Source organism: Phytophthora infestans, genomic scaffold (genome assembly GCF_000142945.1).
Source record: "Phytophthora infestans T30-4 supercont1.21 genomic scaffold, whole genome shotgun sequence".
NCBI lineage: Eukaryota > Oomycota > Peronosporomycetes > Peronosporales > Peronosporaceae > Phytophthora > Phytophthora infestans.
Genome location: NW_003303738.1, coordinates 2,124,633 through 2,149,963, shown reverse-complemented (window position 1 = coordinate 2,149,963; position 25,331 = coordinate 2,124,633). Strand labels below are relative to the sequence as shown.

Here is a 25,331-nt window from a genome sequence, read left to right as displayed (position 1 = left end):
TCTCTTTCTCTGTTGGGGGGCATTGTGAGGCGTGCCAGCATGGTTTCCCCCTGCACGCAGCTCACCAGTGCTCACTTCAGATGACTATCCCATCAGCAGTAACGTCCAATGAACCACACACACTGACAGCAGACTCATTATCACTTGTCATGTCAGGTTTTCGTGTATCCATACACTGTCATAAGTTTCGACGCTGATCCTTCAGAATTCACACCGTCACTCTGTATAAGATCATCACTCTGGTTGTGGTATTGTTCACTCTGCAGTGCAGTCAGAGCACTAGGTAAACCCGCCGTCACCCCTTCAACATCCGGAACACACGGAGGTTCAGTCACTGTGTCTCCGATTCCTTCCAGTCCTGTCCAGTTTGCAGATGCTCTTGACGGTAATGACGCTTGTTGCGCCTCCCTAAGCTCCGTCATCACCTCATCTCGCTCTTTAACTCGTTGCGCAGTATCGTCCGCGCCTTCCTCGAGGTCTCTGGTTGCTTCGAGCGTGACCTCGCACATCGTCGGAGCAGCGTTCGAGCTACAGACTTCACTCAGATCCATAGTGGATTCGAGCGTTGAGTTTTCAGTACTCGACTCCATGTTACTGCACTTTGTAAAGTGCAACGACTCCAAGTCGTCGTCCTCCAAATCTGCTCTATGACGATCTCGGTACATCACATCTTCACTAATGTGAAGATCGGATACGAATTTAGCTGTACGATCATCAGGAAAGTAGACTTTACAACCCACGGTATCTTCGGTATAACCGAGCACAAAACCCAGTCGCGCGTTATCATGGTGCTTCTTCCGACCTGGTGTCACTGGTACATGCACATAAGCAAGTTAACCAAACTTGCGGATGTGATGGAGGTCGGGTTTGATCCCAAACATCATCTCATAGAGAATGCTCTGAGTTCCCTTAATGTAGGTTCTGCTCTTGATGTACACTGCGTTACGCAGCGCTTCAGGCCACAGACTAACAGGAAATCCAGCATCATGCATCATCGACTTCGTCATCTCCACGAGAGATTGATGCGTCCGCTCGCAAAGGTTCAGCTGTGAACGCTTTGGACCCACCTTCACATGCTCGATGCCGTGCACTCCGTACCAGTTATCCATTACTGTGTTAACGAAGTCACCGCCTTTGTCTGTCAAGACTTGGTGTACTCTGTACTTCACTCGAATAGGGCCATCCTGCTGACGACCAGCTTGGCTTTCAGCCCAGAGCACATATTCTTTCATGTGCTGGTTCACTACCTCGCTTGACGTGCTAGTCAACATGTGAACTTTCACAAAGCGAGTGTACCCATCCATGAGCACAAGAACAGCCTCGAATCTAGTACCATTAGCTTTACTAGGGATCAGTAAGTCAGCGTATACCATTTGGTTCGGAGCGTTTGTGTTGCGATCCAACTTCTTCCAGTGTCTTCGCTGCTTCTGCTTGCCAATATGACAGGCGTCACACGCTCCTAGCTCTCTCTGCCTTAGCATCATGCCACGAACGAGGTTCTTGTCGACCATCGTCTTCAAGTATTGTGGACACACATGCCCCAATCTCTCATGCCAAAGTTTCAAAGAAGCCACTCCTTCCGCAACTGCGAAATTGCACAACGGCCGATCCTATGGACTAATAAATCCATTTCTGGATGGATGGCTCACTTGAAATCCCCAAGTTCCATCCTCCGGTGTTGCAACAATTACAGTATCGTCGTGTACATCTTGCACGCGAAAGCACCTCAATTGTCCATGGTAATCAAAGTCAATACCTTGTTCCGTTGCTAATCCGACTGACAATAGGCCATGTGTAGCACCAGGAATGTAGAAGACGTCACTTAGATACACTGCCTTTCGCTCGCCTTCAACTTCAGTTATTAGCTGCACAGTTCCTACTCCAGCCACTCGAGATTCCAGCGCAGGCGTAACCCCAAGTACATGCTAAAATTGATTTAGATCCGGTGTAAACGCCACGTAATACCACGGGTTTCCCGTCACGTGCACGTTAGCAGCCGTATCGAAGTACCACCACCCACTACTTGTGTCTACTTCATGTTCATCATGGTCGAGGCCATCGTACCAACAGCTAACAGTAGCATCAGCTTCATTACCTCTTGCCTCTTTCTCCATGTTTGAACCCGCTTCATTCTCTTCGCTGCTCTCCGCCGGCAGTCTGGCGTCGATCAGTAGAGCGTCCAAAGCGTCCTTCACTTCTTCTGATACATGTACTTCTTCTGTATCTGAGCCCAATGACTCGTTGTGGCCCATACGAGTCACATTTGCACGTGCCTTCTTCTTCTGCTCGCTTCCAGCAGCTCTGGCCCCGTCTTGGTTCTTCATCTTCTGCGGACACTCCGAAATAAGGTGTTCCGTACTGTCGCAAACAAAGCATTTTTTCACCTTCTTCTTTGTGTCTTTAAACTTCTCAGGTTTTTCACGATTTTGTCCATTGCCATCGGCCTTCTGCTTCTCAACACTACCGCTTTTCTGGCTGCGTTTCCCGCTCTTAGCTTGAAACACGCTCTGTCGAGAGTCAGCAACCCGAATAAGCTCTCGAGTCCGCTCTGGGGTGATGTATGTGTCAGCACAATTGTATCTAACACCACTCTTCAAACTCTCAAACTCATACGTATGCGGTAGACTGTTCATCATTAACTCCACCATCGCGGTGTCGTCGAATTGATAGTTGAGAGACAGCAACTCCGTCCGCAAGTTGAACATCGTACTCAGGTGCTTGATGACGTCTCCGCCCGAGGACAGCTTGAGCATATCAAGCTCGTGTCTAATGCTCTCAGCTCTATGAGCCATAGTAGTTCGGTTCTTTCGGCTCTCATAGATTACGCAGAGCGCATTCCACATGTCGGTTCCGGTGGATTTGTCGCGAATCTGGTGGAAGATTCTGCTGGCAGTGACATCCCGATGAGCTGCATGATGGTCAACTGATGATCATCAAACTCTTCCTCAGCCTCCGACGTAAAGAGCATCATCTTCGTGAGATTCCCATTCACGATATCCGTGAGTTTCTTCTTCTTGAAGACTATCTCCATCGCCCATTTGTACTGCTGCCAATCCTTCCCATCCCAGTTCATTGGGACACCGTCGTTCGTGTACTTTAATGGTCCTGACATCTTAGATCACGTTAGTAAACAAAATTCGAAAGTCTTTTGGGCTCAGAGCCCTCTTGGATAATGCACTTGATCCGTATGCCCTAGGAGCACTTTCACCAGTCCACTGAAAGGTAAAAGAAAGTATGATTAGATCGTTAGCTTCACTACTCCTCAGCTCAACGTTCTTCTGCGACCATGCAGTCGCTTCTCATGCATTGGCCTGGCATCATTTGTCTTCACTATACTGCACAGCACCTTTGTGCTCAACTCAGTTGTGCCAGGTCCCGTAGTTCGACCATCCGTCTTGTACTTCACGTTGACTCTGGTCCTAGATATAAATCTGGATTCCAACAGATCGTGTGAGCCCTAATGAGTTCAAGAAGGTCCTTAAAGGTTTGTCGACCTCGGATCAGCTGATCAAGCGATAAGAAGTTCGATTTAGTTGCCTCGTAGCAGCCCACGGTTACTGGCTTTGTACGACTTGTAGTTTGAGGTTAAATATACTGTATCCAATGATATACTACCAGTAGTAGCTTTTAAAAGATATATTTTTCTTTGGAGAGCGGCGGAATCTTGAGTGGATAGAATTACGAACGGCACGTTTTAAAAGTTGGAATAGGTATTGATGCATGCACATCGAGCGAGTGTAAGTATATTGTTACGCAGCACTCTTCTGAAGTCACCAAATAACTTCCTGCAACTGTTTGGTGAGAAGGATTGCTCTTGAATCGGCCAACCAGTTAAGCAGTACAAGCTGTTTGAAGTGCTAGTCAGGCAGAGCTGAAATCTGGACTTTAAAAGGCTAAGACGGCGTCAATGTTACATGTACTCCCCTTCCTTTTGCTGAAAATGAGCTTCAATTGATAGCGTTCGCAAAATGTTAATTAACCTATCTTACGATTTGTTAAGTAGATGTCGCTGCACCGTAAACAAATTTGGCAAAATATGGATGTAATATATCCTGGGATTTGAATAGATAGTATGCAAAGACCCGTAATCCAAATTACGGACAGGGTACATCACATCTATCGCAAAGGGTCGTGACAGGGTGGTGTGTGCAGTTCAATTAAAACAAACATTCCATTCCATTCGCATCATACGTGTACGGAGAGGTGGTTCTGTTGTGAGTTGCCATCTTGAAGAGCAGACGCTGCAAATGAACACGGACTGGGTGGTTCCAGTGATTGGGGGTTTGTCAAAGCAAATATCGGCGACCTAGTTTCATGTCAATTTAGATCACTTTCCCATTTCCTCAACTCTACTCAAGTTGTTCTATCCACGACCGCCATGCGCTCAAGCTCGCTTCTACTAGTCCTTACCGCTGTCCTAGTCTCGACCGGCGACACTGTCTTGGGTGCTATTAGCGAAGATACTGACGCACTTTTCGCTGAGGCTTCCTTTGTTGTACCACCCCTCTTAATAAGTGCAGACAAGAGAAGTCGACTTCTCCGGTGGCATCAAGATGACAAGGAAGAGAGGGGCAATGTTCTGCGGACATCAGAGGAAATGATCCAAAGGTGGCTAGGAAAAGGCCGTATTCCAGCGCAGATTAAGCAAATATTGAAAGTCACGGACCAGACCTCGGAAACCGACGCAGCATACCTGCTGTGGAGACAGTATGTCTCAAGATACCAGGCTGAGTACAGCCAGTTCAAACCAGTTTGATAACCTCTGCCAAGATTGTCACCACCTTGCTTGTTGATCATCAGCAGTGGCAGAATGGCAGTCCCCTATATCGTGGAGATTACAAAAGCAAATTAAGTCAGAAATGTACTTCGTCTTTGACTTGAGAAAAGAGTTTATTTTTAATTGGGCTACTCTAGTGGCACACATCCTATCGAAATCCATTTTTTTCTGGTTGTGCTGGCAGTAAATGAGCCAGTCCCATTGCGCTTCGGCTGCGGAGTTAAGACATGTTGTTTACACTTAGAGATCATAGTGTAGCCGATGTTAATGTGCATAGCCACTTGCACGACAGTTTCACCCAAAAGAACACGTTCGACAGCGCTGTAATTAGCTCGACATATGCCATTATTTAGTTCCGTGCTCAACTAAATTAAACTACACTCAGCGCCAGCTAGATTGGGCTATTGGCCTAACGATAGAAATTGCTGTTTAGATATGCCAGCGCTTTGGTTGGGTGAAATGCGGGAGCTGTGCAATCCATCACATGGTCAGCATACAGCGCCACATAAATCGGTCACCTAAGACTTTACAAAATTCAAGTCTAATGTATGGCAACGATAGTAGCTAACACTGGCCCTCGTGTGGCTGCAAGTGAGCATCTCACGAGGTTTGTTGCCTCTATTGACACTCAATAAGTTCCAGACCTCATGTGGCACTGTACATGAAATTGAAATACTATTATTGTACCCCCCCCCCAAGCTTACATAGGTTTCCTACCGTAATATCACCCAATGATAACTGAATACCTGGACAATGGACTCCTTCAGAGTAAACTATGTTATACCCTGCCGGTCGGACTACACTACCAATAACATGTAGAACACAATGCTTAGTGAGGATAGAAAGTAGGAAGAAGCGCTCAGTGTTGCTCCGCGTAGTTTTTGCGCCTCCACAGCTGCATTAATGCGTTACCATCATTTCCAGTTTATACAAATATCGTTTGGGTGATTGTGTTAGCTACTATCAACTCCATACATTATACTTGAATTGTGGGTGGCCGATTTATTTGGCGCGGTGCCAAAACCACCTCGCTGTATGCACCATGTAGCGGATTGCGAATTTACACAGCTCCCGCATTTCTACCAATTAAAGCTCTGACATTTCTAAACAGCAATTTCTAGCGTTAAAGTGATGGGTTAAGGCCATCAACGTTGGTGGCCTGGCCGCCCTGCGCGTTAGGGTCCCTAATAAAATAATTCTCCTAAAAACTTTTTAAATTTAAATATTAATTTTAAGCTTCAATTCATTGCTGAATTGCACCAGTTCATATATGAATTTATAGCCTATTGGCTCCACAATCAGCAGCACCACCCTTAGCCATCCACCTTTCGTTGTGTATGCTCCCTATCAGCTCTATATACTTCAGTCATTCTCAAATTATCTTCCAAGCTCTCTACTAGCCACCTCCAAGCTCTCAGCCAACTTCTCGGTCCGCAATGGCTCTCACGAGTAGTCAGATCTGCTCCATGCTTTTCCCTGCAGTTCGAGACAACATGCATACCTGCACGACATGTGGCAAGACCTACATGACGGGAATAGCTACACAAACCCACATAATCACCTGCGGCGCAGCCATGCCGACTACGAGCAATAGCTCCAAGAAGCAGCACGCTGTCAAACCCACCTAAACCTACGCCTCGTCTGCCAGCGAGCTCGAGATCTCTACCGCTGGCTGGAGTGGGCTACCTCCGGACGGCTCCCGTTCGAGTTTGTTGAGCACCGCCTCACGAGACTGAATTCCGCTTTCTCTACAGTCTCTGACGACACTCTGTCAAAGTGTGTAAGGCTAGTCTGCGAGGCTGTCGAAGCCCGAGTCGCGGACGAGCTTCTTGAATCGTTTGGACTCGTACTGGACCGCTGGACTAGTAGCAGTCGCCACTATGTAGCAATCATTGCGGTGTACGACACAGTTGGTAATGCCGGTATTACTAGTATTCGGACTTCAAGTGACCTTTTCGACGTCTTGGAGTGCACGTCCCGTCGGCTCTTACTTTTGTCGTTCTCGCCTGTTAAATCCGAAGAAGATCTAAGTGCACAGAGCCAGCTTGACATCATTGCAGATACAACAAGCCCTGGGACTTAGTTAAGTTCATGGCGGGAGATAACGTCTCGGTGTACCAGTATATTAGTAGCAAGGAAGGCACTATTCCCTTGATCGGCTGTGCTAGCCACATATTTAATCTGGTCGTGAAGGTTTTTTTAAAGAAGGAGGACGAGCTGATGACGAAGGTTCACGCGCTGATGTCGAAGCTTCGGATTATCAAGTGTAGATATATCTTACGCCGCGTCTCTCATCTGTCTCCGCTCCTGCAGAATTATAACAGATGGTCGAGTACGTACGAGATGGTCGAGAGGTACGTGAAGCTCCACCGTCCGTTGTTCAACTGGGTCACGGAATGCTTGTTGAGCAAGGAATGCAGCATTATCTGCTGCGGCGGGGCGAGCACGAGCGCGTCAAGATGTTGATCAATGACTTTACTGTTTTTGAGGCGGCCACTAAGACGAAACAGAAGTCTACTCTGACATCGGCTGTGCGACGTCTTTTCGGATAAGTCATCAAGCAATACCGGTCCCTGAAGCCTCGGTTAGCTGCGAGAGCTGCCTTCGTTTACTATCCCGTTTTAGAGCAAAGTGTGGTCAAGCTACAGCGGAGTGAGGCCCTAAATTTGGCTGAGAGGATGGCCTGTGCAGAAATTAGAGCGCCAAGTTTGGAACAAGCACGAATGAAACCCGCACTGCGGGTCTCACTCTTTTTTTTATCAATCTGAATCAACCAAAGTTTTCTATTGGCCAAACATTTATTCTACTGATTACTACTAGTAGCGCTAGGACAGCAGTACTAACCAGTCGCCCCAAGAAGCTCTAAAATTTAAGAAACGCGGTGCACATATGAAAAGATTAAAATTTGAAAGATCAGAATTCAAGCTATCCCAGAACGTTCCAAGCTGGTAAAGCTCGCAGCTAGAAGCTCGTGACTAGCGCCGAGGAAAGTATATCCAGGGAGGCCAGCTAGAAGTTCTGTATGGGCAGTCTCACTCAGGTCAATTCGTTCGCAAAAAGCTGCAAAGTGGCACGCACAGCAGCATACGCCGTGTCCATGAGGCTACACGAAATACGGATGTCACCTTCTACGGCGTTTCAATGCCAAGTTTCTATGCTATTATAAATCACCCTGAGTTTAGTTTGCTGTCGTTTCTAAAACTATATTAGCCACCGAACGAAAAAGAGCTTCAAAACAGCTCCACATGTTTCTTTTCTTAAATTCAAAATTTTGTGGGAGTTGTAAATGTGCAATTTTAGATCGAGTAGCTAGAAAAAAGTTGCTACTACATTTTGACGCTGACAGAACTGCATCATCTAAAATTTGTAGGCACAAAACGATTATTACTACTGGACCTAGCGATGTATTTAAATTATCAGATATCAACTGTTATAACAAGATGACTACCAGTTTCAATGCTCTGATCAACAAGCAATAATGTAGCTCCGTACAATATATACTGAGAGTCAATGAGCTATCTGGATACTTCGTTCCCCTTGTTTTCGACACAATGTACCCCTGTTACATAGCATCTCAACTGCCCAGTGTCATAGTGAAACGTATTTGTTACCCTAATCGCAATCGCTACTTTTGCCCTGCCATGTTACGCTGTAGCCCACTATTTCCCTAATACTCTGGTTTCATTTCGCTGTCTACCTCGCTGAATGTCTACGGCCAGAGTTTGACCGATGGCGTGATCGCACCACGGTTGATTGGAAGCCTGTGCGCACGCGACTAGCGTCCGAGACAGTTCATTTTCATGAAGGATTGAAGACGCCAGTCCGCATCGCAATAGCGGATGACGCGACGATCACGCTGAGAAAACGGGCATTGTCGGGTCGACACTGATGGACGTAGCGTCTGTCACGGCGTCGGGGGTTCTGAACACCCCTGCAGTTGAAGGAAGCATCATCTCGGTGACCAAACCAGCCAAGAAGAATGTCGTCACGTCGTTCAACAAGGATATATGTGGCTGTCGCTATGGTGAAACGCGATGGTTATGGAAATATCTACGATCTGAAGACAGTGAAAGTAGATATGTATCATGTTGCGACAGCTCGTAAGGAGTTGCGGGCTGTGTTACACATCCCATACAAGCGCTTTGAGCAGCTTTGGCCATGGCAGAAGGAGTGCCTAGCGTTGCGGCTGTTGTCAAGGATAAAGACATCTGCGCAGGCTGCTGTATGGGGAAGACGAAAGACGACGACTTGTATTGACACCCGGAGACTCGAATCAGGAGAGCCGGTGTCGTTGATATGGACTCTGGGAGCAGAATGGATACAGTGCACGTAATGATGCATCCAGAAGATAAAGACATCGAAGCCATCGCTACTGTACGAACGCAGAAAGGATCGCAAGCTGGGGTCTCGACACAAATTGTGTATGTTGAAGTTGAAGATGGTGACTTGATCGTAAATAGCTTGATCGTGCCGGCGCGCACACTTCACATTGACGAAACGACAGATTTTAAGAATCAGAGGTCAGTAAGAATCAAGTGGTGACATTATGCCAGGTCGGAGGACAGGTGGTAGTGTTGTGACTCAAGAATGTCAGCAGCTAAAATGCCATATTGAACGACTCGGGTGGAGAAACTTTCGCCACCTCACACCGCTCAGTTCTTGAATACCGTTTCTTGATCGTAGTAAGAGTGTTGGAAGATGCATTTGAGGACAGCTTTTGGAGCTCCATCATGCAGCCTTGAAAGTCCGGCCAGCTACATGACCAGCAGCTCACAACCTACGAAAGTGGGCAAGCAATGGGGGCTACCACCGAAGTACCTAGCGCTTATTCCAAAGTAAATATCCCTTATGCCGGAGCAACTACAGGTGCAGATGGAGACAAGAGGAAGAAAGTGATCCCAAATGAGTAGGAACCCCTCGTTGTAAGCAAGACCTGGAAGCTGGTGCCCCCCAGCAACACCAGTGGTCAATCGAATGTCGCTGGATATTCGCGTTGAAGCGGGACGAGAAGAGGCAAGTAATTCGCACAAGTCTCATTTTGTAGCAAAGGGGCTCTCGCAGAAGCACGACATAGACGTACGCGACGGTGGCTTACCAAAATTCGCGATTCGCGCCAAACTGGTGAAGTGTGTTGCTGACGGATTCGAGATCGAGCGGTGAGATGTAGACACAGCCTTCATGTATGGTAAATTCGATTAGATGTGGTACATGGAGCTACATGAGGGATTGCAGCAGCTACTCACCTCGGCTGAGACTGAATGTTAAGATGACGTCGTGTGTCTGCTACGGACTCCAGCAAGCGTCACGTATGTGCAACGAGATAATCGACAGTCACATCAAGAACGTGGGGTTTAAGGCAGCCAACGACGACCCATCTGTACACACGAGAGGCGTAGGTGACAGCGATGCCTCTGCGTCGATGCCATGCTGATCGCGGCAAACGACAAGGATATCATTGCTTCGATAAAAACTGGGACCGCCGAGGATCTAGGACGGTCTCGCGACATTCTCGGAGCAGGTTCGACTACGACATGGAGTGCCGAACTCTACGCTTCAACCAACAAGCGTATACAGAGTCAACCCTTAAGATGGTCGGGCAGGAGGACGCTAAGCAGTGTCTGGCTTCATTGAAAGCTAGGGCTCATATGGCCAAGGCTGACCAACTCCAACGCGTAGACGACAGGGTTGAGATAGGATCCAAAGCCATACTGTTCGCTCGTGGGGGAACACATGGCCCTAGTATGCGGTACGCGACCCAGAATCTCAATTGCTGCTGCTCAATTAAGCCGCTTCCTAGAAAATCCGGTACAGCGTCACTGGGATGCTGATATCAGGGTGATACGATTCCTATTAAAGATCGAGTACATCGGCATTACGTACGACGGACATCACAGAACGGAACTCGTCGCTTACTTCGATTCAGATTGGCCGGTTACCGTGACGACAGACGCTCCTTAAGCGGCATAATGCTCATGATATGTAGTGTGGCAATCAAATTCTCAGAAGACCGTCCTGGTCCGAGTTCGACTTAGGTATCTATGGCTCTCAGTGACTGCATGAAGGAGGTGGTGTGGGTGCGACTACTACCTAAGGACACTAGCTCAGAGCGATTTGTGAAACCGGGATTTACGAGGACAACCAAGGCACGATTGCACTGGCAAAGAACACTGAATATCAAGCTCACACCAAGGTCATCGACATTCGCTATCACTTTATGCGCGAGAATGTAGCGTGTGATGAAGTCGAACTGGCGTATGCGGACGCCAAGAATCAGCTCGCTGATTTTCTTACGAAGAGCTTATCGACTAAGCGCTACGCTATTTTCGGGTCGCACTAACGTCTGCATCAAGCTCGAGGCATCAAATTAAGTTCGGAGAAACCAATCCTGACATGTTACGTGTGCACGGTACACAAGTGTGTCCGGTGCTAATTACGATTCGTATTCATATTTATCCGTAGCATACTAGTGTGTCCGTTGCAGTATACAATATTTTGTATTCAGCGGACTGCCCATAGTAGGAAGTACTAGAAGATGCATGTAAGGAGGTACTAGGACCTCTAACTTAATCAATCTCACTTTCAAATTTTTATTCATCGGCTCACACCGACTACAAGCCTCATTTGCATCGCCCGCTACTCTCAATTCGATCGAAATAGTTTGTCCAAGGCTTGTTCGTGCTTTCGTGCAGCGCGACTTTGAATGGCTATAAGCTCCAGATCAAAATTAGTCTGGCTTTTTGTAGGCCAACGGGCCTTCGAAAAGGACGCCGGGGCATTATAGCGCGGTGTCGCGTGCTCATGTGTAGCTAAGGAGACAGTACATTACGCACAGCTTTTTGTTGTGTTAGGAGTGTCTCCATCGCTACTTTACAGTGTCGTCAAAACATACTATTTTTCACCCCGACTAAGTGTACCTTAGATAAATAATCGCGGTATCGCTTCTGCACTTTTACGAATCTAACATCGTAGTTATAGCGTTATCACTTTCTTTTTATATCGGAAAACAATCAATTTTTGAGAACTCAGAGTTTTTAATTCCCTCTTAATCCGATATGTTCCTTTTAGTCCTCCCCATATATGCTTTCATCTGCATTACTCACGAAGCTTATAACTTCGTAATTTAATTATTTTGGACAGATTTGGGATAACTACGACCTCTACAAGAATCTCATTGGTTTTTGATATTGCACCGTGCTTCTACCCCCCCCCTTGGCACTTTTTGGCTCCCTTTGTTAAGCGAAACCCTAGCTACATTGTCGTGTCCTGCACGAATATAAATCAAAAGACGTTTACTAGCATGTATGCTAAGCTAAACCTACCCCATTGTACGCCAGAAATATAATTATGTATTGAAGTACAGAAAGACACGATAGTTTTGGCTTTTGTACATGATACTAGCCTTTACCATGTATTGGTTGCGTAGAGGAGACAAAGCGCTCAAGTGCTATGGACACGGACACCAGTGCAAAGACATTTCTATTTTTCAAATAGAAGTGCAACCAGCTGCAAATTGACTTTAATTAGATCAAGACAATATTGCGCGAGGTAGCAGCTGGCATTACGACATCACTGGACGCGACGTGACCTGCCGGTCCGGGTGAGGGGCTCAGTACTGTCAATGCTGCCCCTTCTGCAGCTCGAATGCTTTGCTTGCCGTCCACTGAAGGCATCAGGGTGCCGTTCCTCCAGCACTCATATCATATATCGAAGCAGATGCGTGCCTTGCCGTCGTATATGTGCTTGTACTTGTTGCACAAGAAGACCCTGAGCGACTTGCCTTTTCGGAAGCTCGCCAGTACACAAGTAGAGCAGTAGAAAGCCGTATATGAGCTTCTCATTCGATTGACCGTTGCCTGCGACGGAAGCATGTCCTCGTAGAAAGCCATGATTGGAGGGGTACGTATCCGGCTTGGGAATGTTCTTGCAAACTTTGAAAATGGGTCCGACTTTCACGCTCGGTCGGTGGTGGCACACGGATCAGCGTTGCTGTTTAAGTGTGGGCTGAGTGAGACGTGTACGAGCCGATTTCTCGACATAAATCACCCGAAGCACTCGCGTGAAATTGCGCCCTACTCTGCCATCTTCCAGTGTTGCTGCGAATTTGGCTGGAATATCCTCGTCGGACATCTCCGGCTGAATCACAATTTCTTCGTCTTGACCAACAAGATCAGTCTGGTCTTCGAGCTCGCCACTGGTTATATTTTCAAGCCCGTCTTCGCTCTCACCCTCGGGATCGAGGGTACCCGGCTCATCACACCCTTCCGCCCAAGCCCGGGGTATAGATTTCTAGCAAAATAACATTGTAATATACACGATAAGCATTATATGTACGTTTCGTAGCGCGTATATACACGATAATACCAACAGTGCTCGTCTTTTTATTTTCTCACTTCTCCAGTATGCCCATTCATCACAAATTGGTCCGGCGTGGACTCACCAATAGCATCGTCTTCTTCTTTCGATTCAACATCATCAAATTTGACTGCCAAAAAAAATTAGCTTCCAATGTCGATGTCTAACAGAAACGCATAATACACAGTCAGCACAATGCAGCGTTATTCCAAACAATGGCCTTAAACTTTTACCATTCCAAGTTTGAACGCCAGGTATGTTAGAATGTTTTGTCACGCTCTCAGGCACACATGTATTAGGCGCACATCATTATCGTGTCCCACGGGACACGATAAGGATTTCTTGATCATTTCTAATACCGGTATCCGGGCTTGGGGGGTTTAGTTTCAGAGTTTCTTCGGGCGAAGCACGACTTTGTAATGGATGAAATGATGTGAAACGTTAAAACACAATACACTGGATGTACGTACCGAGGCACTACCAGTAAAAAGGGTAACGTAAAAAAGAAATGTTCGGGGGCGATATGAAGTCGTGTTCTATACTAAGTACAAAACAATACAGCTGACACAAAAACATTCCCGAAGCTCAAACACCCGCGATCTCCAATAAGGTGTAGAAGCCCGATCCTCGGACGGGCTGCACTTCCGGCGCACTTGTGGATAGCTACGCAAAAGAGAGAATGAGATTATATTCCTTATCCCTACTAACCTATGTCTTGCCTGCCAGGTGATTGCGCTGCTCGGCGCCTATCGTCCGCAGATCTCTGGTCCGGATCTCCCCACTTTAAACACTCCTCCTCGCCGGCAACGTCAAGCATCTTTACCAGCGCTCTCATTTTCCACGAATCGCCACGTTGGCCTCTCGAGGCCTAATGCAGCCCCAGGTTGACTCGCAAGTCGGCCATCCTCGGCGCCCTCAACGCCTTCGTCATCAAGTCGGCGGGAATGTGCTCGTTCTCACGATACTCGGGGCCCAGCACGCCCTTCTTCGTGTAGGAGTCTACGAACTTTATGCGCACATCAATGTGCTTTGCCTTCGCACTTGCACCCTCACCCCCTTACAGCTTCAACGCTGCCTGATTGTCCACTCGCAGTGGCATCGGCTCTACATGCTCGACGGCGAGTTCGCCTAGAAGTTTTCGAACCCCCATTAACTCGGCGGCCATCACCGAGGCCGCGGTGGTACTCCGCCTCCATCGTGGACAGCGATACACTGCCCTGCTTCTGGCAGGTCCAGCTGGCAGGCATCCCATCCACAGTAACGAGTCCTCCGGTCATGAACTTTCTGTCCTGCTTGTCGGTCACGAAGTCCGCGTCACTGTACGCGACGACTTCCAGCGGCTCCTCCGAACTCCTGTCTCCCTTCATCTGCAGACGCAGGTCCTTCGTTCCCGACAAGTACCTGACTATGCGCTTTGCCAGCTTCCAGGCTGCCATCGTCGGGCCGTGTGTCCGGCGTGACGTCTTGTGCACAGCGAACGCAATGTCGGGCCGCGTGCAACGCGCCACCCACATCAAACTTCCGAACCAAAGACTGAAACTTCGCCACAGTCACCACGCTTACCGTCTCCTGACAACGGTAAGATCTCGGCCGCATCCAACGGCAGGTCATTCCACTCCAAGCCAATGGGCGTGTGCACCGGGTGCGCCGCCTCCATCTCGTACTCATTCCGGATGTCAGTGATCGCAACCTCCTGATCTAGATCGTATCCGTTCTCGTCACCTTACGTGACGCGCATCCCTAAGAATTTGCTCACCACTCCCAGGTCCTTCACAGACAGATCCGATAGCTCTCCAAAGAACGCATTCACCGCGTCTTAACCCGTGCCAGTGACCAGTAGGTCGTCCACATAGGCGCCTACGACGACCAGCACCCCTTGCTTCCGTCGATAGTAGACGCACATGTCCGTCAAGCTCTGTTCGAATCCCAAATCTACCAGCTTCTGGTGGAGAAGTTTGCTCCAGAGTCCCTCAGCCTGCTTAAGTTTATACAGCGCTTTCTTCAGCCCGAGGACCAGCTCGTCGTCACTCGTGGCGCTCAGCTGCTTCTTAATTTCCTCCGATATGACCATTCCCTGCGGCAGCCGAATGTAGATGTCCAGTTCCGGCTCCTTCTCCGCCTTAGCGAAGGCGTTTGGTACATCCCCATGTCTTGCTGGGACTCTCCACTTCCTGGCCAAGCACAGGATGAGCTTCACACCGCCATGTCGATCATCGCGGTGAAGGTGATTCCATAGTTCACACCGAACTCTTGCTCATTCTCACAGGCCACGAGCCGCGCCTTCAACCGTTCGATGAGTCCTGCAGCATCTCTTTTCGTCTTGAAGACCCATTTTGTATGCAGTGGACGCGCCCCACTAGGTACCCGCGTGACCTTCCACACTCCATTTTCCTCGAGTGCTTCGAGCTCCTCTTTCATGGCTTTCATCCATTTCTCATAGCGCTGGCTGCGCATTGCCTCTCGGGAGTTCCTCGGATCTAGCTCCATCACATTGTTTACCACTCTAGTTTCTGGCTCCTCCTGCTGCACGGACTCGCCTGTCTCCTCCGCAGCCTTACGCGCGACCGAACGCATCTCGTGACGCTCTCGCTACCAGGTTTTCTTCTGCTTGGATCGCCTCTTTCCCTTTATCCCGCGTCAGCCCCCGGCCGACGCGTTCTCAGTGGTGGCCACCTCAGCGGCGCTCGCAGCTCCACCCGTGGACTGTTCCTCAACAGCACTGTCATCATCCTGCAGGTACAGTCGCTGCACCTGCTCGTTCTGGGTCTTGTTAAGCGTCTAAATGTTCTTCACGTGTTGTGTTGTGACCACGCGGTTCTTTGGTAGGTAAGCTCTGTATCCTTTCGTTTCGTCTCCAATGCCGACGATCATGCCCTGCTGAGCACGCTGCGAGAAATTCTTGTTCCGCGGGTCTCGATACACAGTACCCGGGGAGCCAAAAACGACGATCTCGCCAAGTGTCGGTGTCTGCTTCGTTAGTACCTTCAACGGCGAAGCTCTGCCCGGGTTCGAGTTAGTCGGCGACCTGTTCAGAATGTAGGCCGCGTACTGCACAGCATCCCCCAAAAGTTTAATGACAGTCCACAGGCGAAGATCATGCACCGTGCCATGTTCATTATGGTCCGATGCATGCGCTCAGCCTTTCCGTTGCTGGCTTGATTTCTGGCCTCGCTCCGCTGACGCACTACGCCGGTCTTTTTGCAGAATAAGTCTACGTTTTGGTACTCTCCGCCCGAGTCCGTCCTCAGTACATGAATCCTGCAGTCGAAACGCTTCTCAAAGAGCGTGCGGAAGTGTTCGAACTACTTGGCGGCAGCATATTTCGTTCGCGCCAGGAGCACTCTGCAGTAATTGCTCTTATGATCGACGAAGTTTATCATGTAGAGGTCATTGAGACGATCTCGCGGCGTCATCGGACCCTTCACGTCCGAGCAGATTACTCCACCAACTCGATCGATCGGCGAGTGGTCCCCCGTATCTTTCTGCGACTGCCGGTTCTTCGTCTGTTTCCCCTGCGCGCAGGCTAAGCAGTTGACGCGGCGATGGTCCGTGATGACGATGCCCGAGCTCGGGTCCCGTTCAAGTTTCTTAACTGCGTCGCAGTTTAAGTGTCCGAGCCTCTTGTGGAACTCCACCAACGTGTCTTTCTGCACGTCATCCGACACCATTGAGGCCTCGGCCTCAGTCTGATCAAGTGCTGCCATAATTACTCCCGATGAGGCTTCTCCTTTCCGCTCTACGACGGCAGGCACGACTAGCACGCCATGCCGCAGATCCACGTCAAATGCTACTCGCCCTCCGTCTACACCAGCAACGACGCGTCGTCCGTCTCTGTATGCCAGCGTATACCCCTTCTTGTCAAGTTGATCGTAGGAGATCAAGTTGTGCACAACGTTCTCGGCGTAAAGCACGTTCATTAGCTTCACGATCTGCTCTGTGCCGCTCGCCATGACGAGCAGTGTGAGAGTCCCTTTCTTGCTGATCTTGAGTGGATTTCCGTCTGGCTGAACGCACTCGTCCAAGTACTTCTCGACGTCATCCAGCCATGACGCATCGCTCACGAAGTGCCGACTGGACCCGCTGTCCAAGATCCACATCATGTCGGACTCGTCCGACGTCTCTACCACTGACAGCGTGAGATCAGACTTCCTGCCGCCCCCTCGCGTCCGCTCAGGACATGCTGCCCGCAGGTGTCCAACTTTCCCGCACTGATGGCAGGTGCGTGTGTCCTTGCCGCGGCGCTCGGCCACGGCCCCACGATTTCTCTGCCGAGATTCTTGTGCTTGGCAGGTTCTAATTCCAAGGCTTGTGCGAAGTGTGCCAACTCCTCAGCCTGCTGCAAGTAGTCCGCTCTTGTCCCATCTACTTTGGCCACTAGCACTGTACGCAAATCTGCGGACGCGTATTGCACGGTGTTGTTCAACACGAGGTAGTCTGCCCCGCCACTCCTTGCATCTGATACGGCGACCAAGTACGTATATTGTTCGGGCCACGATCTCTTGCCTTCCTTCGACGCAGTGAGCAACTTCATTGTTTGCGCGGGGGTGATGTTGGTCTTGAACGTCTCGAGCATCCTCTCCATGACGAATTGCAGTGTGGGCAGCTGTGTCCACCAGGCATCTTCTTGCTTGTTACAGTACTTTTCTGCAGTCCCCGCCAAGTAATGCCCCAGCAGATCCACCTTCACATCTTCCGGCCACGCGAATCCACATGCTGACTGGGCCAGCGCAACTTGTCTCTCGAAGCGTCGACCCCACTCGAGAAATCCAGATCCGAGCCCCACGTACAACTCCTTGCCGTCGAATGGACGGATTGCTAGCTTCTTCTGTCGCGCGTCCGGGTAGCGGACTCCTTGGTTCTGCTGCTGGAAATGCTCGCCTCCAGCCTGTGTCCGACCATCTCGTGGAGGCGCTGATGCTGGCGCTGGTGCTGCCGGCCGCGCTCCTTGTGCTGCGGCGTACAGGCGCTGCAACTCAGACATTGGCATGCCGTAGCCATGTTGCTGCTGTTTGAAGTACTGTGGCGCGGCAGCTGGTCTACGCGGCGTCACTGTGAGCGGCGTCTGTGGCGACTCACCTAACAAGTCGATATGCATTCTTGTCCCGTGGCCGAGTCCAGACGCAAACAGACTGGAGTTCATGGGTGGTGTCGAAGGGCGATTCAGGCGCGCACGCCTTGCAACTTGATCGTTCAACTGATTCTCAAGTTTTTCATGTGACGCGTTTAGCTTGGTCTGCGACCCCTCAAGCCGCTTCCTGCTGGCCCGCTACGCCCCGCAAGAGCGTCATCAGCTCTGCGGCGGTTCCCCCGGTCGCCGGCGCATCAGCGTCGGTGTTGTTGCCGCTTCCCCTTTCGTGGGCCACGGCGGTGCTCATCTCCTCTGTGTCGTCGGCCATGCCGGTCCTTTCGCGACTGGCAACGGGCACTGTCGGCGTCGGCGCTGGCGCGCCATCGCCGGTGACCTCATCTGTGGCTCTGGTCATTTGGGCTCAAGACCTGTAGAAGCCTCGGACGGGCTGCACTTCCGGCGCACTTGTGGATAACTACGCAAAAGAGAGAGTGAGATTATAATAGATTCCTTATCCCTACTAACCTATGTCTTGCCTTCCAGGTGCTCGGCGCCTATCGTCCGCAGATCTCTGGTCCGGATCTTCCCACTTCAACATAAGGTGCTCTAGCTCTAAAGATCTCGCGGGGTATAGCCGCCCGACTGTACTCCACGTGTGCCAGCAGTAGGATCAGCTACAGTATTAGCTGTAATTATATCTTTGAGCCCCAAGATGATGCAGAATTCTCTTTAATCCCATTCTCCGATCAATCTTTTCCCATATTCATTACTATCTCATGGATTTCAAGATTTTAAACAGCTACATCAACAGGTAATCATTCTTTTCGGTAGACCTTAACACTGTAGTTAGTACACCAGGGAGCCACGCTGATGCCCTTAAAAACTGATGATGCTTGTCACGGACCCCGTCACAAGCATCATCAGGTTTTACACAGCACCTTGCGCTAGAGGAAGTTATCTTCCGAGAGTATACAAACTCTCAGTGAGCGGTAGTTCACAGATCCCCTCTTTATTTAAAGAGAGCGAAGTGACCTAAATAAGGTAGATTGTAAACTGAGTATATTTATAGGTAGGTTAAGTTTGGGTTTAATACAAACTATAAGTTACCTATAGAAATGCAATGTCGTTTAACCAATGGTTGGCTTTGAACGACCTTGGTACCTTGTACCAAATATCCCGGAGTACGACGTGTCATACACCTGAAGTGTGAAGTGTCACACTTTATGTAACCAGGGTACACTTAGGGCTACGTACCCCGTTACATCCTCCCCCACTTAGGTTCGGTTTACCGACCAATCAGAATGAAGAGGTGTTCGTCACAAACTCTCATTCTCAAAGTCGAAAACCATCGACTTGGCCGCGCGAGCGCGGCGGAGGCTCACTTCACAGTTAGAGCCTCAAACAGCAACCTGTGCGCTCTTCGTCTAGGTCTCCAAATCGACCGTTACCATGCCTCGTGGCACTGCAAAGAGCGGTGCTAAGACACGCTCCAAGGCTGCTGCCGGTAAGGCGCAAGCCAAGAGCACTAAGCCTCACGGCAAAGGCTCTGCACTCAAGGAGGATACTCAGGTGGCCTCTGAGGCGATCGGTTCCTCGGGTGACGCGGCTGTGGACAAGCGCCGCAGCCCGTCGCCCTCATCTTCAGACAATCGTCCGAACCCTCGGTTCGTGAAACGTGAGTTCAACTCGGGCAGTGAGGACGATGCCGAGTCCGAGAGCACTCACGATGCTCCTGCGGGCTCTGTGGGAGGGCACAGCCCAGTGCCCAGTGAGCACAAAGATGACAGCGTGCAGTCGCTCGCTAGTGATCAAGGTGATCACAGTCCCAGACCTCTGTGCGCTCTGAGGGTCCGGCCGTCAAGGCTAAGGCGCTCCCAAAGCCGGTGGCGATGAGGAAGAGAATCCTCGCAAACGTCTCTCGCTTGCCGAGGGTCTTGCGCGTGCTAAGGCCTCTAAAGCCGAAGGCGCCAAGCCCTCAAAGAAGCGTACCGCCTCAAAGTCTCCACTCCGCGAGGAGAAGGAGACTCGTCGCTCCTATCGGAGTATCTTTGACTCCTCGTATGAAGAGGAGGAGAAGGAGGAAGAAGAGGAAGAGGATGGTGCTATCGTTGAGCCCCGGGAGGTCTCGAATGACCTCGACCAGCAGCAGGAGGATTTCCAAGCTGCCCAGCGTGTGCGTGGGGGTTCGGTGGCGGCACCCGTCAGCCAGGGAGCTGCCATCAACTCAAGAGGGTATTGGCCTCCCGAGGAGAGCTCTGGGGCTGACCTCTTCTTAGAGCTTCTCGTCGCTCCTCGTGGCCTTGTGGGCGGCCACACTTCTAGGGGCATCTATGAACGAGCCCTTGTTCAGAAAGAACAGTTGTTCGTCGACAACTTGGAGGCTGCTCGGTGTGTGCTTCTCGCGCCACACCGCATTTCCCTTAAGGACTTCACGACTTGTCGTAAGAAGCCCGAGACCCGGGGTGGTCTCTATCCTCTTTAGGGATACTCCTGGGTTATGCCCGAGAACTGTCCCACGTGGAGTTCTTGTGAGAACATGTTCTGGGCGTGGGTGGAGACTCTTAAGTACTCGCCCACGGAGTTACGGGAACTCCATGAAGATCAGCTGCTGTCCCGCATCCTGGACCAGCGTGATCTTCGTGTGAGGTTTGCCCACTTGATTAGCAAGCGTATGCTGCCAAGGGACATCCTGAAGCGCGCGGCTTCTAGCGCTCACGATGAGCGCGGGTACGGTATGTGTTCATCGTCCGTACCCCGTTCGGGCAAGAAGCCCCGGACTACTTATGAAGCTGCCGCCGCTTCTGTTCCCAGATTGCGACAGCCTTCGGGCAGTCAATCAGGAGCCGTTCAATCGGCTCCCACGAGTTCTCGGAGTGGGCATAACCCCTCCACTTCACGAGGAGCTGTCGCTTACCGCGACGCCGTTGCTCCTGGAGGATCCGCTCCATGTGGAAGTGGACTTCTCCATTCCGGTCAAGCAGGGGCGGAGGTGCCCTCGTACGCGTACGAGTACTCGGCGCCCCCCGAAAGCCACTCTCGTCCGAGTGCTCCGAGTGCGGGTCCGACACAGGACCCTGAGGTTGACCGCCTCCGTCAACGTGTCCTCGTGCTTGAGATTGCACTTGGCCTTGGGACTGGCGGTAATGCTGCCGCCCAGGCCGGGAAGCAGGGCGAGCTCATTCGTCTTGCGGGCCGCCTGGACCTGCTGGAGCGAGAGGTCGCGAGCCTGCACCTGCGGGTGGATCGCCGGGCCTCTTCGACCGATCTGGACGAGGCCTTTCCCATGATCCGACGGATCGAGGCTTTGTTGCCACGTCTGGAGCCGCCTGTGGCCACTCCCAGACGTACGCGTATGGTGCGTACCCGGCGTACTCAGCGTACTCGGCGTATGGCGCCGGGGTTCGTTCGTATGGAGCCCCTCCGGCGTACGGTCTTGACCGCAGCCTTGCCGTCCCAACCGAGGCTTGGGTGCCTGCTCCGACGACCTCGTCGACGACTGTGACCGGCCCTCGCTTCGAGGAGCTGGGTCAAGGGGGGTCTGCGAGTCAGCAATTCCCTGCGGGTCAAAGTACCGCTTAAGACGTCCGACATAGAACGTCGGGTGTGCCGTCATTGACTTTGGAAGGTCGATGGTGTACAACGCACCATGTCTGGCCAGGACTGCAAAAGGTCCGATGAAGCGGTGCTTCAGCTTGTTGCTGCCGACAGAGCTGACAGTGTCAAGAGGTAGGTTCCTCGTGTCTAGCAACACTAAGTCTCCAACCTCAAATATACTTAAGTTTCCTCTTCCATGTTTGTCTGAGTACTCCTTTTGTTTATCTTGGGCCGCTGCCATGGCATCACGGACCCTGCTGACAATGTTCAGCTTGGTATCCATAAAGAATTCCACCTGTTTCCGCAGCGAAACTGGTCTCACATCCGAGACCTGGGAGCTAAGGGCTTTCCGAGTCTCTCCCCCACTTGGAATAGAGGAGTCAGTGTCTCCTCGAAGAGTGAGAGGCACTCTGGGGTGGCGGAAGCCGTTCAAGTAGAACGGCGTGAACCCCGTGGACGCGTGCACCGCGTTGTTGAGCGCAAACTCAACAACTGGAAGCTGCGTCGACCACGTAAGTGGTGCTGCCGCGCACACACTGCGCAGAGTGTCCTCGAGCACTCGATGGACGCGCTCAGTTTGGCCGTCTGTCTGCGGATGGTCCGCAGTGGACATCTGTAGACGAGTTCCCAGTAAATTGAACAGCATTTCCAAAACGCAGCAGTGAACCGCGGGTCTCGGTCCGAGACAATCGTCTCCGGGAGACCGTGATAGCGGAACACGCCATCGACGAACAACCTTGCGGTTTGTTCGCCCGTAACAGTGACGGGAACTGGAGCAAGATGTACCATCTTGCTCAGCCGACACACGAACACCAAAATTCCGGTGTTGCCGTGTCCGTCGGCGGGAAGCCCAAAGATGAAGTCAAGACTCATCGACTTCCAACAGTCAGCCGGTACGGGCAGGCTCTGTAGTGGAGCCGAAGAGTGCCCTGCGGGTTTGACCCGCTGACATGTTTCACATGTCTTGACGTACCGGCGACCCACTTGTACATGTGGGTCCACCAGAAGGACTGAGAGACCGACAGAAAGGTCTTCTCGCGGCCCAAGTGGCCGCTGGAGGGCGCGTCATGCGCCTCCGCGAGGAAGATCCTCGTCGTTGGGTACAACCACCCGTGGAGGATCAGTGGGCTCCACCCGGTAATAGAGGAGGCCCTCCTTCAACTCATATCGGTGGAGCCGTGAGCGCTGCCGCGACGAGAGCCAGTCGGACTTCGCGCTCGTTCCGGCCATAAGGAACTTGACGATAGGCGCGACAGCCTCATCGTCCTGATACGCCATGCGTATCCGATCATATAGATTCGTTGTCAACCGTGTGATATGGGCCAATTCATAGTCAGGACGCCGAGAGAGGGCGTCCGCAAGCACGTTGAGCTTGCCCGGCTTGTACTCGACGCGGAGGTTGTACTCCGCGAAGAAGGACAGCCACCTCGCCATCCTTTGGGAGGGGTGAGGCGAGTTAGTCGCCGACCTCAAGGACGCGTGGTCTGTGTAGATCACAAAGGGCCTAGAGCCCAGAAGGTGAACACGGAACTTCACAAGGGCATATTTCATTGCCAGGAGCTCCTTGTCATGGACGGGGTAGTTCTGCTTGGCGGCTTTGAGGTGCCTGGACTGGAACGAGATGACTCGTTCGTGTCCAGCCGTGTTGGCCTGCAGCAATGCACATCCGATGGCGTAATCGAAGGCATCGCAGACGACGCTAAACGGCTTCGTCTCGTCCGGCAGGGCCAGGACAGAGGCCTCTTGGAGACTGGCCTTGATGCTGTCAAAAGCATCCTGGTGCTCTTGCTCCCAGCGCCAGTCGACGTCCTTCTGAAGGAGACTCGACAAGGGCTTAGCGAAGCCCGCGTACCCTGCGCTGTACTTGTGAAGGTAGTTGGCCAAGCCCAACCACTTTCGAAGATCCTTCTGGGATCGGGGCGTCGGCCATGCTGCTATGGCCTTGACCTTGTCTGGGTCAGCCCGAACGCCCACGTTGCTTACGAAGCAGCCGAGAGCTTTAATCTCTGGTGACACGAAAACGCACTTGTCGATGTTGGCGTAGAGCTTGTTCGCTCGCATTACGTCCAACACTCGACGGAGGTGTCCTAGATGCACCTCCATGGCCGTCTTGCCTCCCTCGGCACGGCTATGGACGAATATGTCGTCGAAGTACGTCTGTACGAAGGTACGCAAAGGGCGGAACAATTGCGTCACCAGGCGATTGAACGTCGCCGGGGCGTTAGACAAGCCCTGCGGCATGACGAGCCTCTCCCAAAGCATGCCGCTTGGAGTGCTTACTGCGGTGAGCGGGATGTCGCTCTCTCGCATCAGGATTTGGTAGTATCCGTCTACCAAATCCAGCGCACTGTACAGTACGCTCCCGGCCATGTTGGTCAACAACATATCCTTTCGTGGGATTGGTGTTTGGGCCGGCACCGTTGCGTTGTTCAGCTTGTTATAAGCGTGAACCAGACGCCACTTTCCGTTCGGCTTACGAACGCAAAACGTCGGCGTCGAGTGCGGGGATTTCGACTCCCGCACCATGCCTGCCTTCGCTTTCGCGGCGAAGAAGGCATCAATGACCTCGCACTGTTCGCGCGGGAGAGGCCATTGCCTCGTGACACAATACTTTGTGCCGGGCACGAGATCAATCTCGTGCCGTACGCCTCGATCCGGTGGGAGTTGGGTCGGTGGGTGTCTGCTTACCACGTCCGCGTACTCCGTCACCAAAGGATACACCGGATCCTTGGGGTGCTTGAGAATATCAGAACCCAAGCGCGCCTGACGCTGCTTGTTCATGTCTTCCAGGACGTTCTCGTCCAAAACAGAGGAGGTGTTCAGCTCCTCCTGAGTGGTCTCAGGTCTCATGAGTACCATCTCAGCTATCTCTCCAGCCTTGAGTTTGGTCGGGAAAGACTCAGCCGTCATTTCCTCGAGGTGCAGTATCTCTGCAGCCTCTGGCAACGGTTCCAAGTGGACACCAGGTGCCTTGACGGGTAAACCGGTCTCGCCATCGAAGATGTGATAGCACTCTTCCACCGGCCTTGTCGGAGGAGCCCGGGCCCTGGACTCCGAGTCGCTTGAAGCGACGTCGATCGGAACGAAGTTCGGATCCGACTTGAGGCGGCGGCGGCGTCGTTGCCGACGACGACTGTGACGGGGAGCTTTGCTGCCCACGTTTAGGGATGTCGTCGCTACGACATCCGAGGCACTCGTGGCCTCGTGTGGTACTATGGTACCCACACAGGAAGCGTGTTCAAGGCCTTCCTCTTCAGTTAAGGTCTGGGCGACCGCGTGTGGCACTGTGTTACCCACACAGGAAGCGTGTTCAACGCCTTCCTCTTCAGTTAAGGTCTGGGCGACCGTGAGTGGAACTATGTTACCCACTCTGAACACGCTGTTCTCAGTGTTCATGACAGCTGCAGCTGTCTGCGGAGCTAAGTTACCCGCCTGTGGACCTAAGTTAACCACTTCGTCAGAGCCTCTTCTGTCCGGGACCACCATCAAAACATCCTCGGAGTCGTCATATACGTCGACGACTCCCAAGCATCTGCCGGA

The 25,331-nt window shown here is 51.4% G+C and overlaps 4 protein-coding genes across 4 annotated transcripts; 3 read left to right on the top strand and 1 right to left on the bottom strand.

Moving 5' to 3' along the window:
• Nucleotides 1-4,378: 4,378 nt before the first annotated feature.
• PITG_12046 (secreted RxLR effector peptide protein, putative) lies at nt 4,379-4,756 on the top strand (the record flags this gene model as incomplete). The annotated part of the gene is made up of 1 exon (XM_002901431.1): nt 4,379-4,756. The coding sequence occupies one exon, from the start codon at nt 4,379-4,381 to the stop codon at nt 4,754-4,756; it is 378 nt and encodes a 125-aa protein (XP_002901477.1).
• Nucleotides 4,757-6,161: 1,405 nt separating this feature from the next.
• On the top strand, nt 6,162-6,723 carry PITG_12045 (uncharacterized protein; the record flags this gene model as incomplete). The annotated part of the gene is made up of 1 exon (XM_002901430.1): nt 6,162-6,723. One exon carries the CDS (start codon nt 6,214-6,216, stop codon nt 6,403-6,405), a length of 192 nt encoding a protein of 63 aa, XP_002901476.1.
• A 378-nt stretch (nt 6,724-7,101) lies between these two features.
• On the top strand, nt 7,102-7,329 carry PITG_12044 (uncharacterized protein; the record flags this gene model as incomplete). Its single annotated transcript, XM_002901429.1, has 1 exon — nt 7,102-7,329. One exon carries the CDS (start codon nt 7,102-7,104, stop codon nt 7,327-7,329), a length of 228 nt encoding a protein of 75 aa, XP_002901475.1.
• An 11,043-nt stretch (nt 7,330-18,372) lies between these two features.
• On the bottom strand, nt 18,373-18,612 carry PITG_12043 (uncharacterized protein; the record flags this gene model as incomplete). Its single annotated transcript, XM_002901428.1, has 1 exon — nt 18,373-18,612. One exon carries the CDS (start codon nt 18,610-18,612, stop codon nt 18,373-18,375), a length of 240 nt encoding a protein of 79 aa, XP_002901474.1.
• Nucleotides 18,613-25,331: the final 6,719 nt, after the last annotated feature.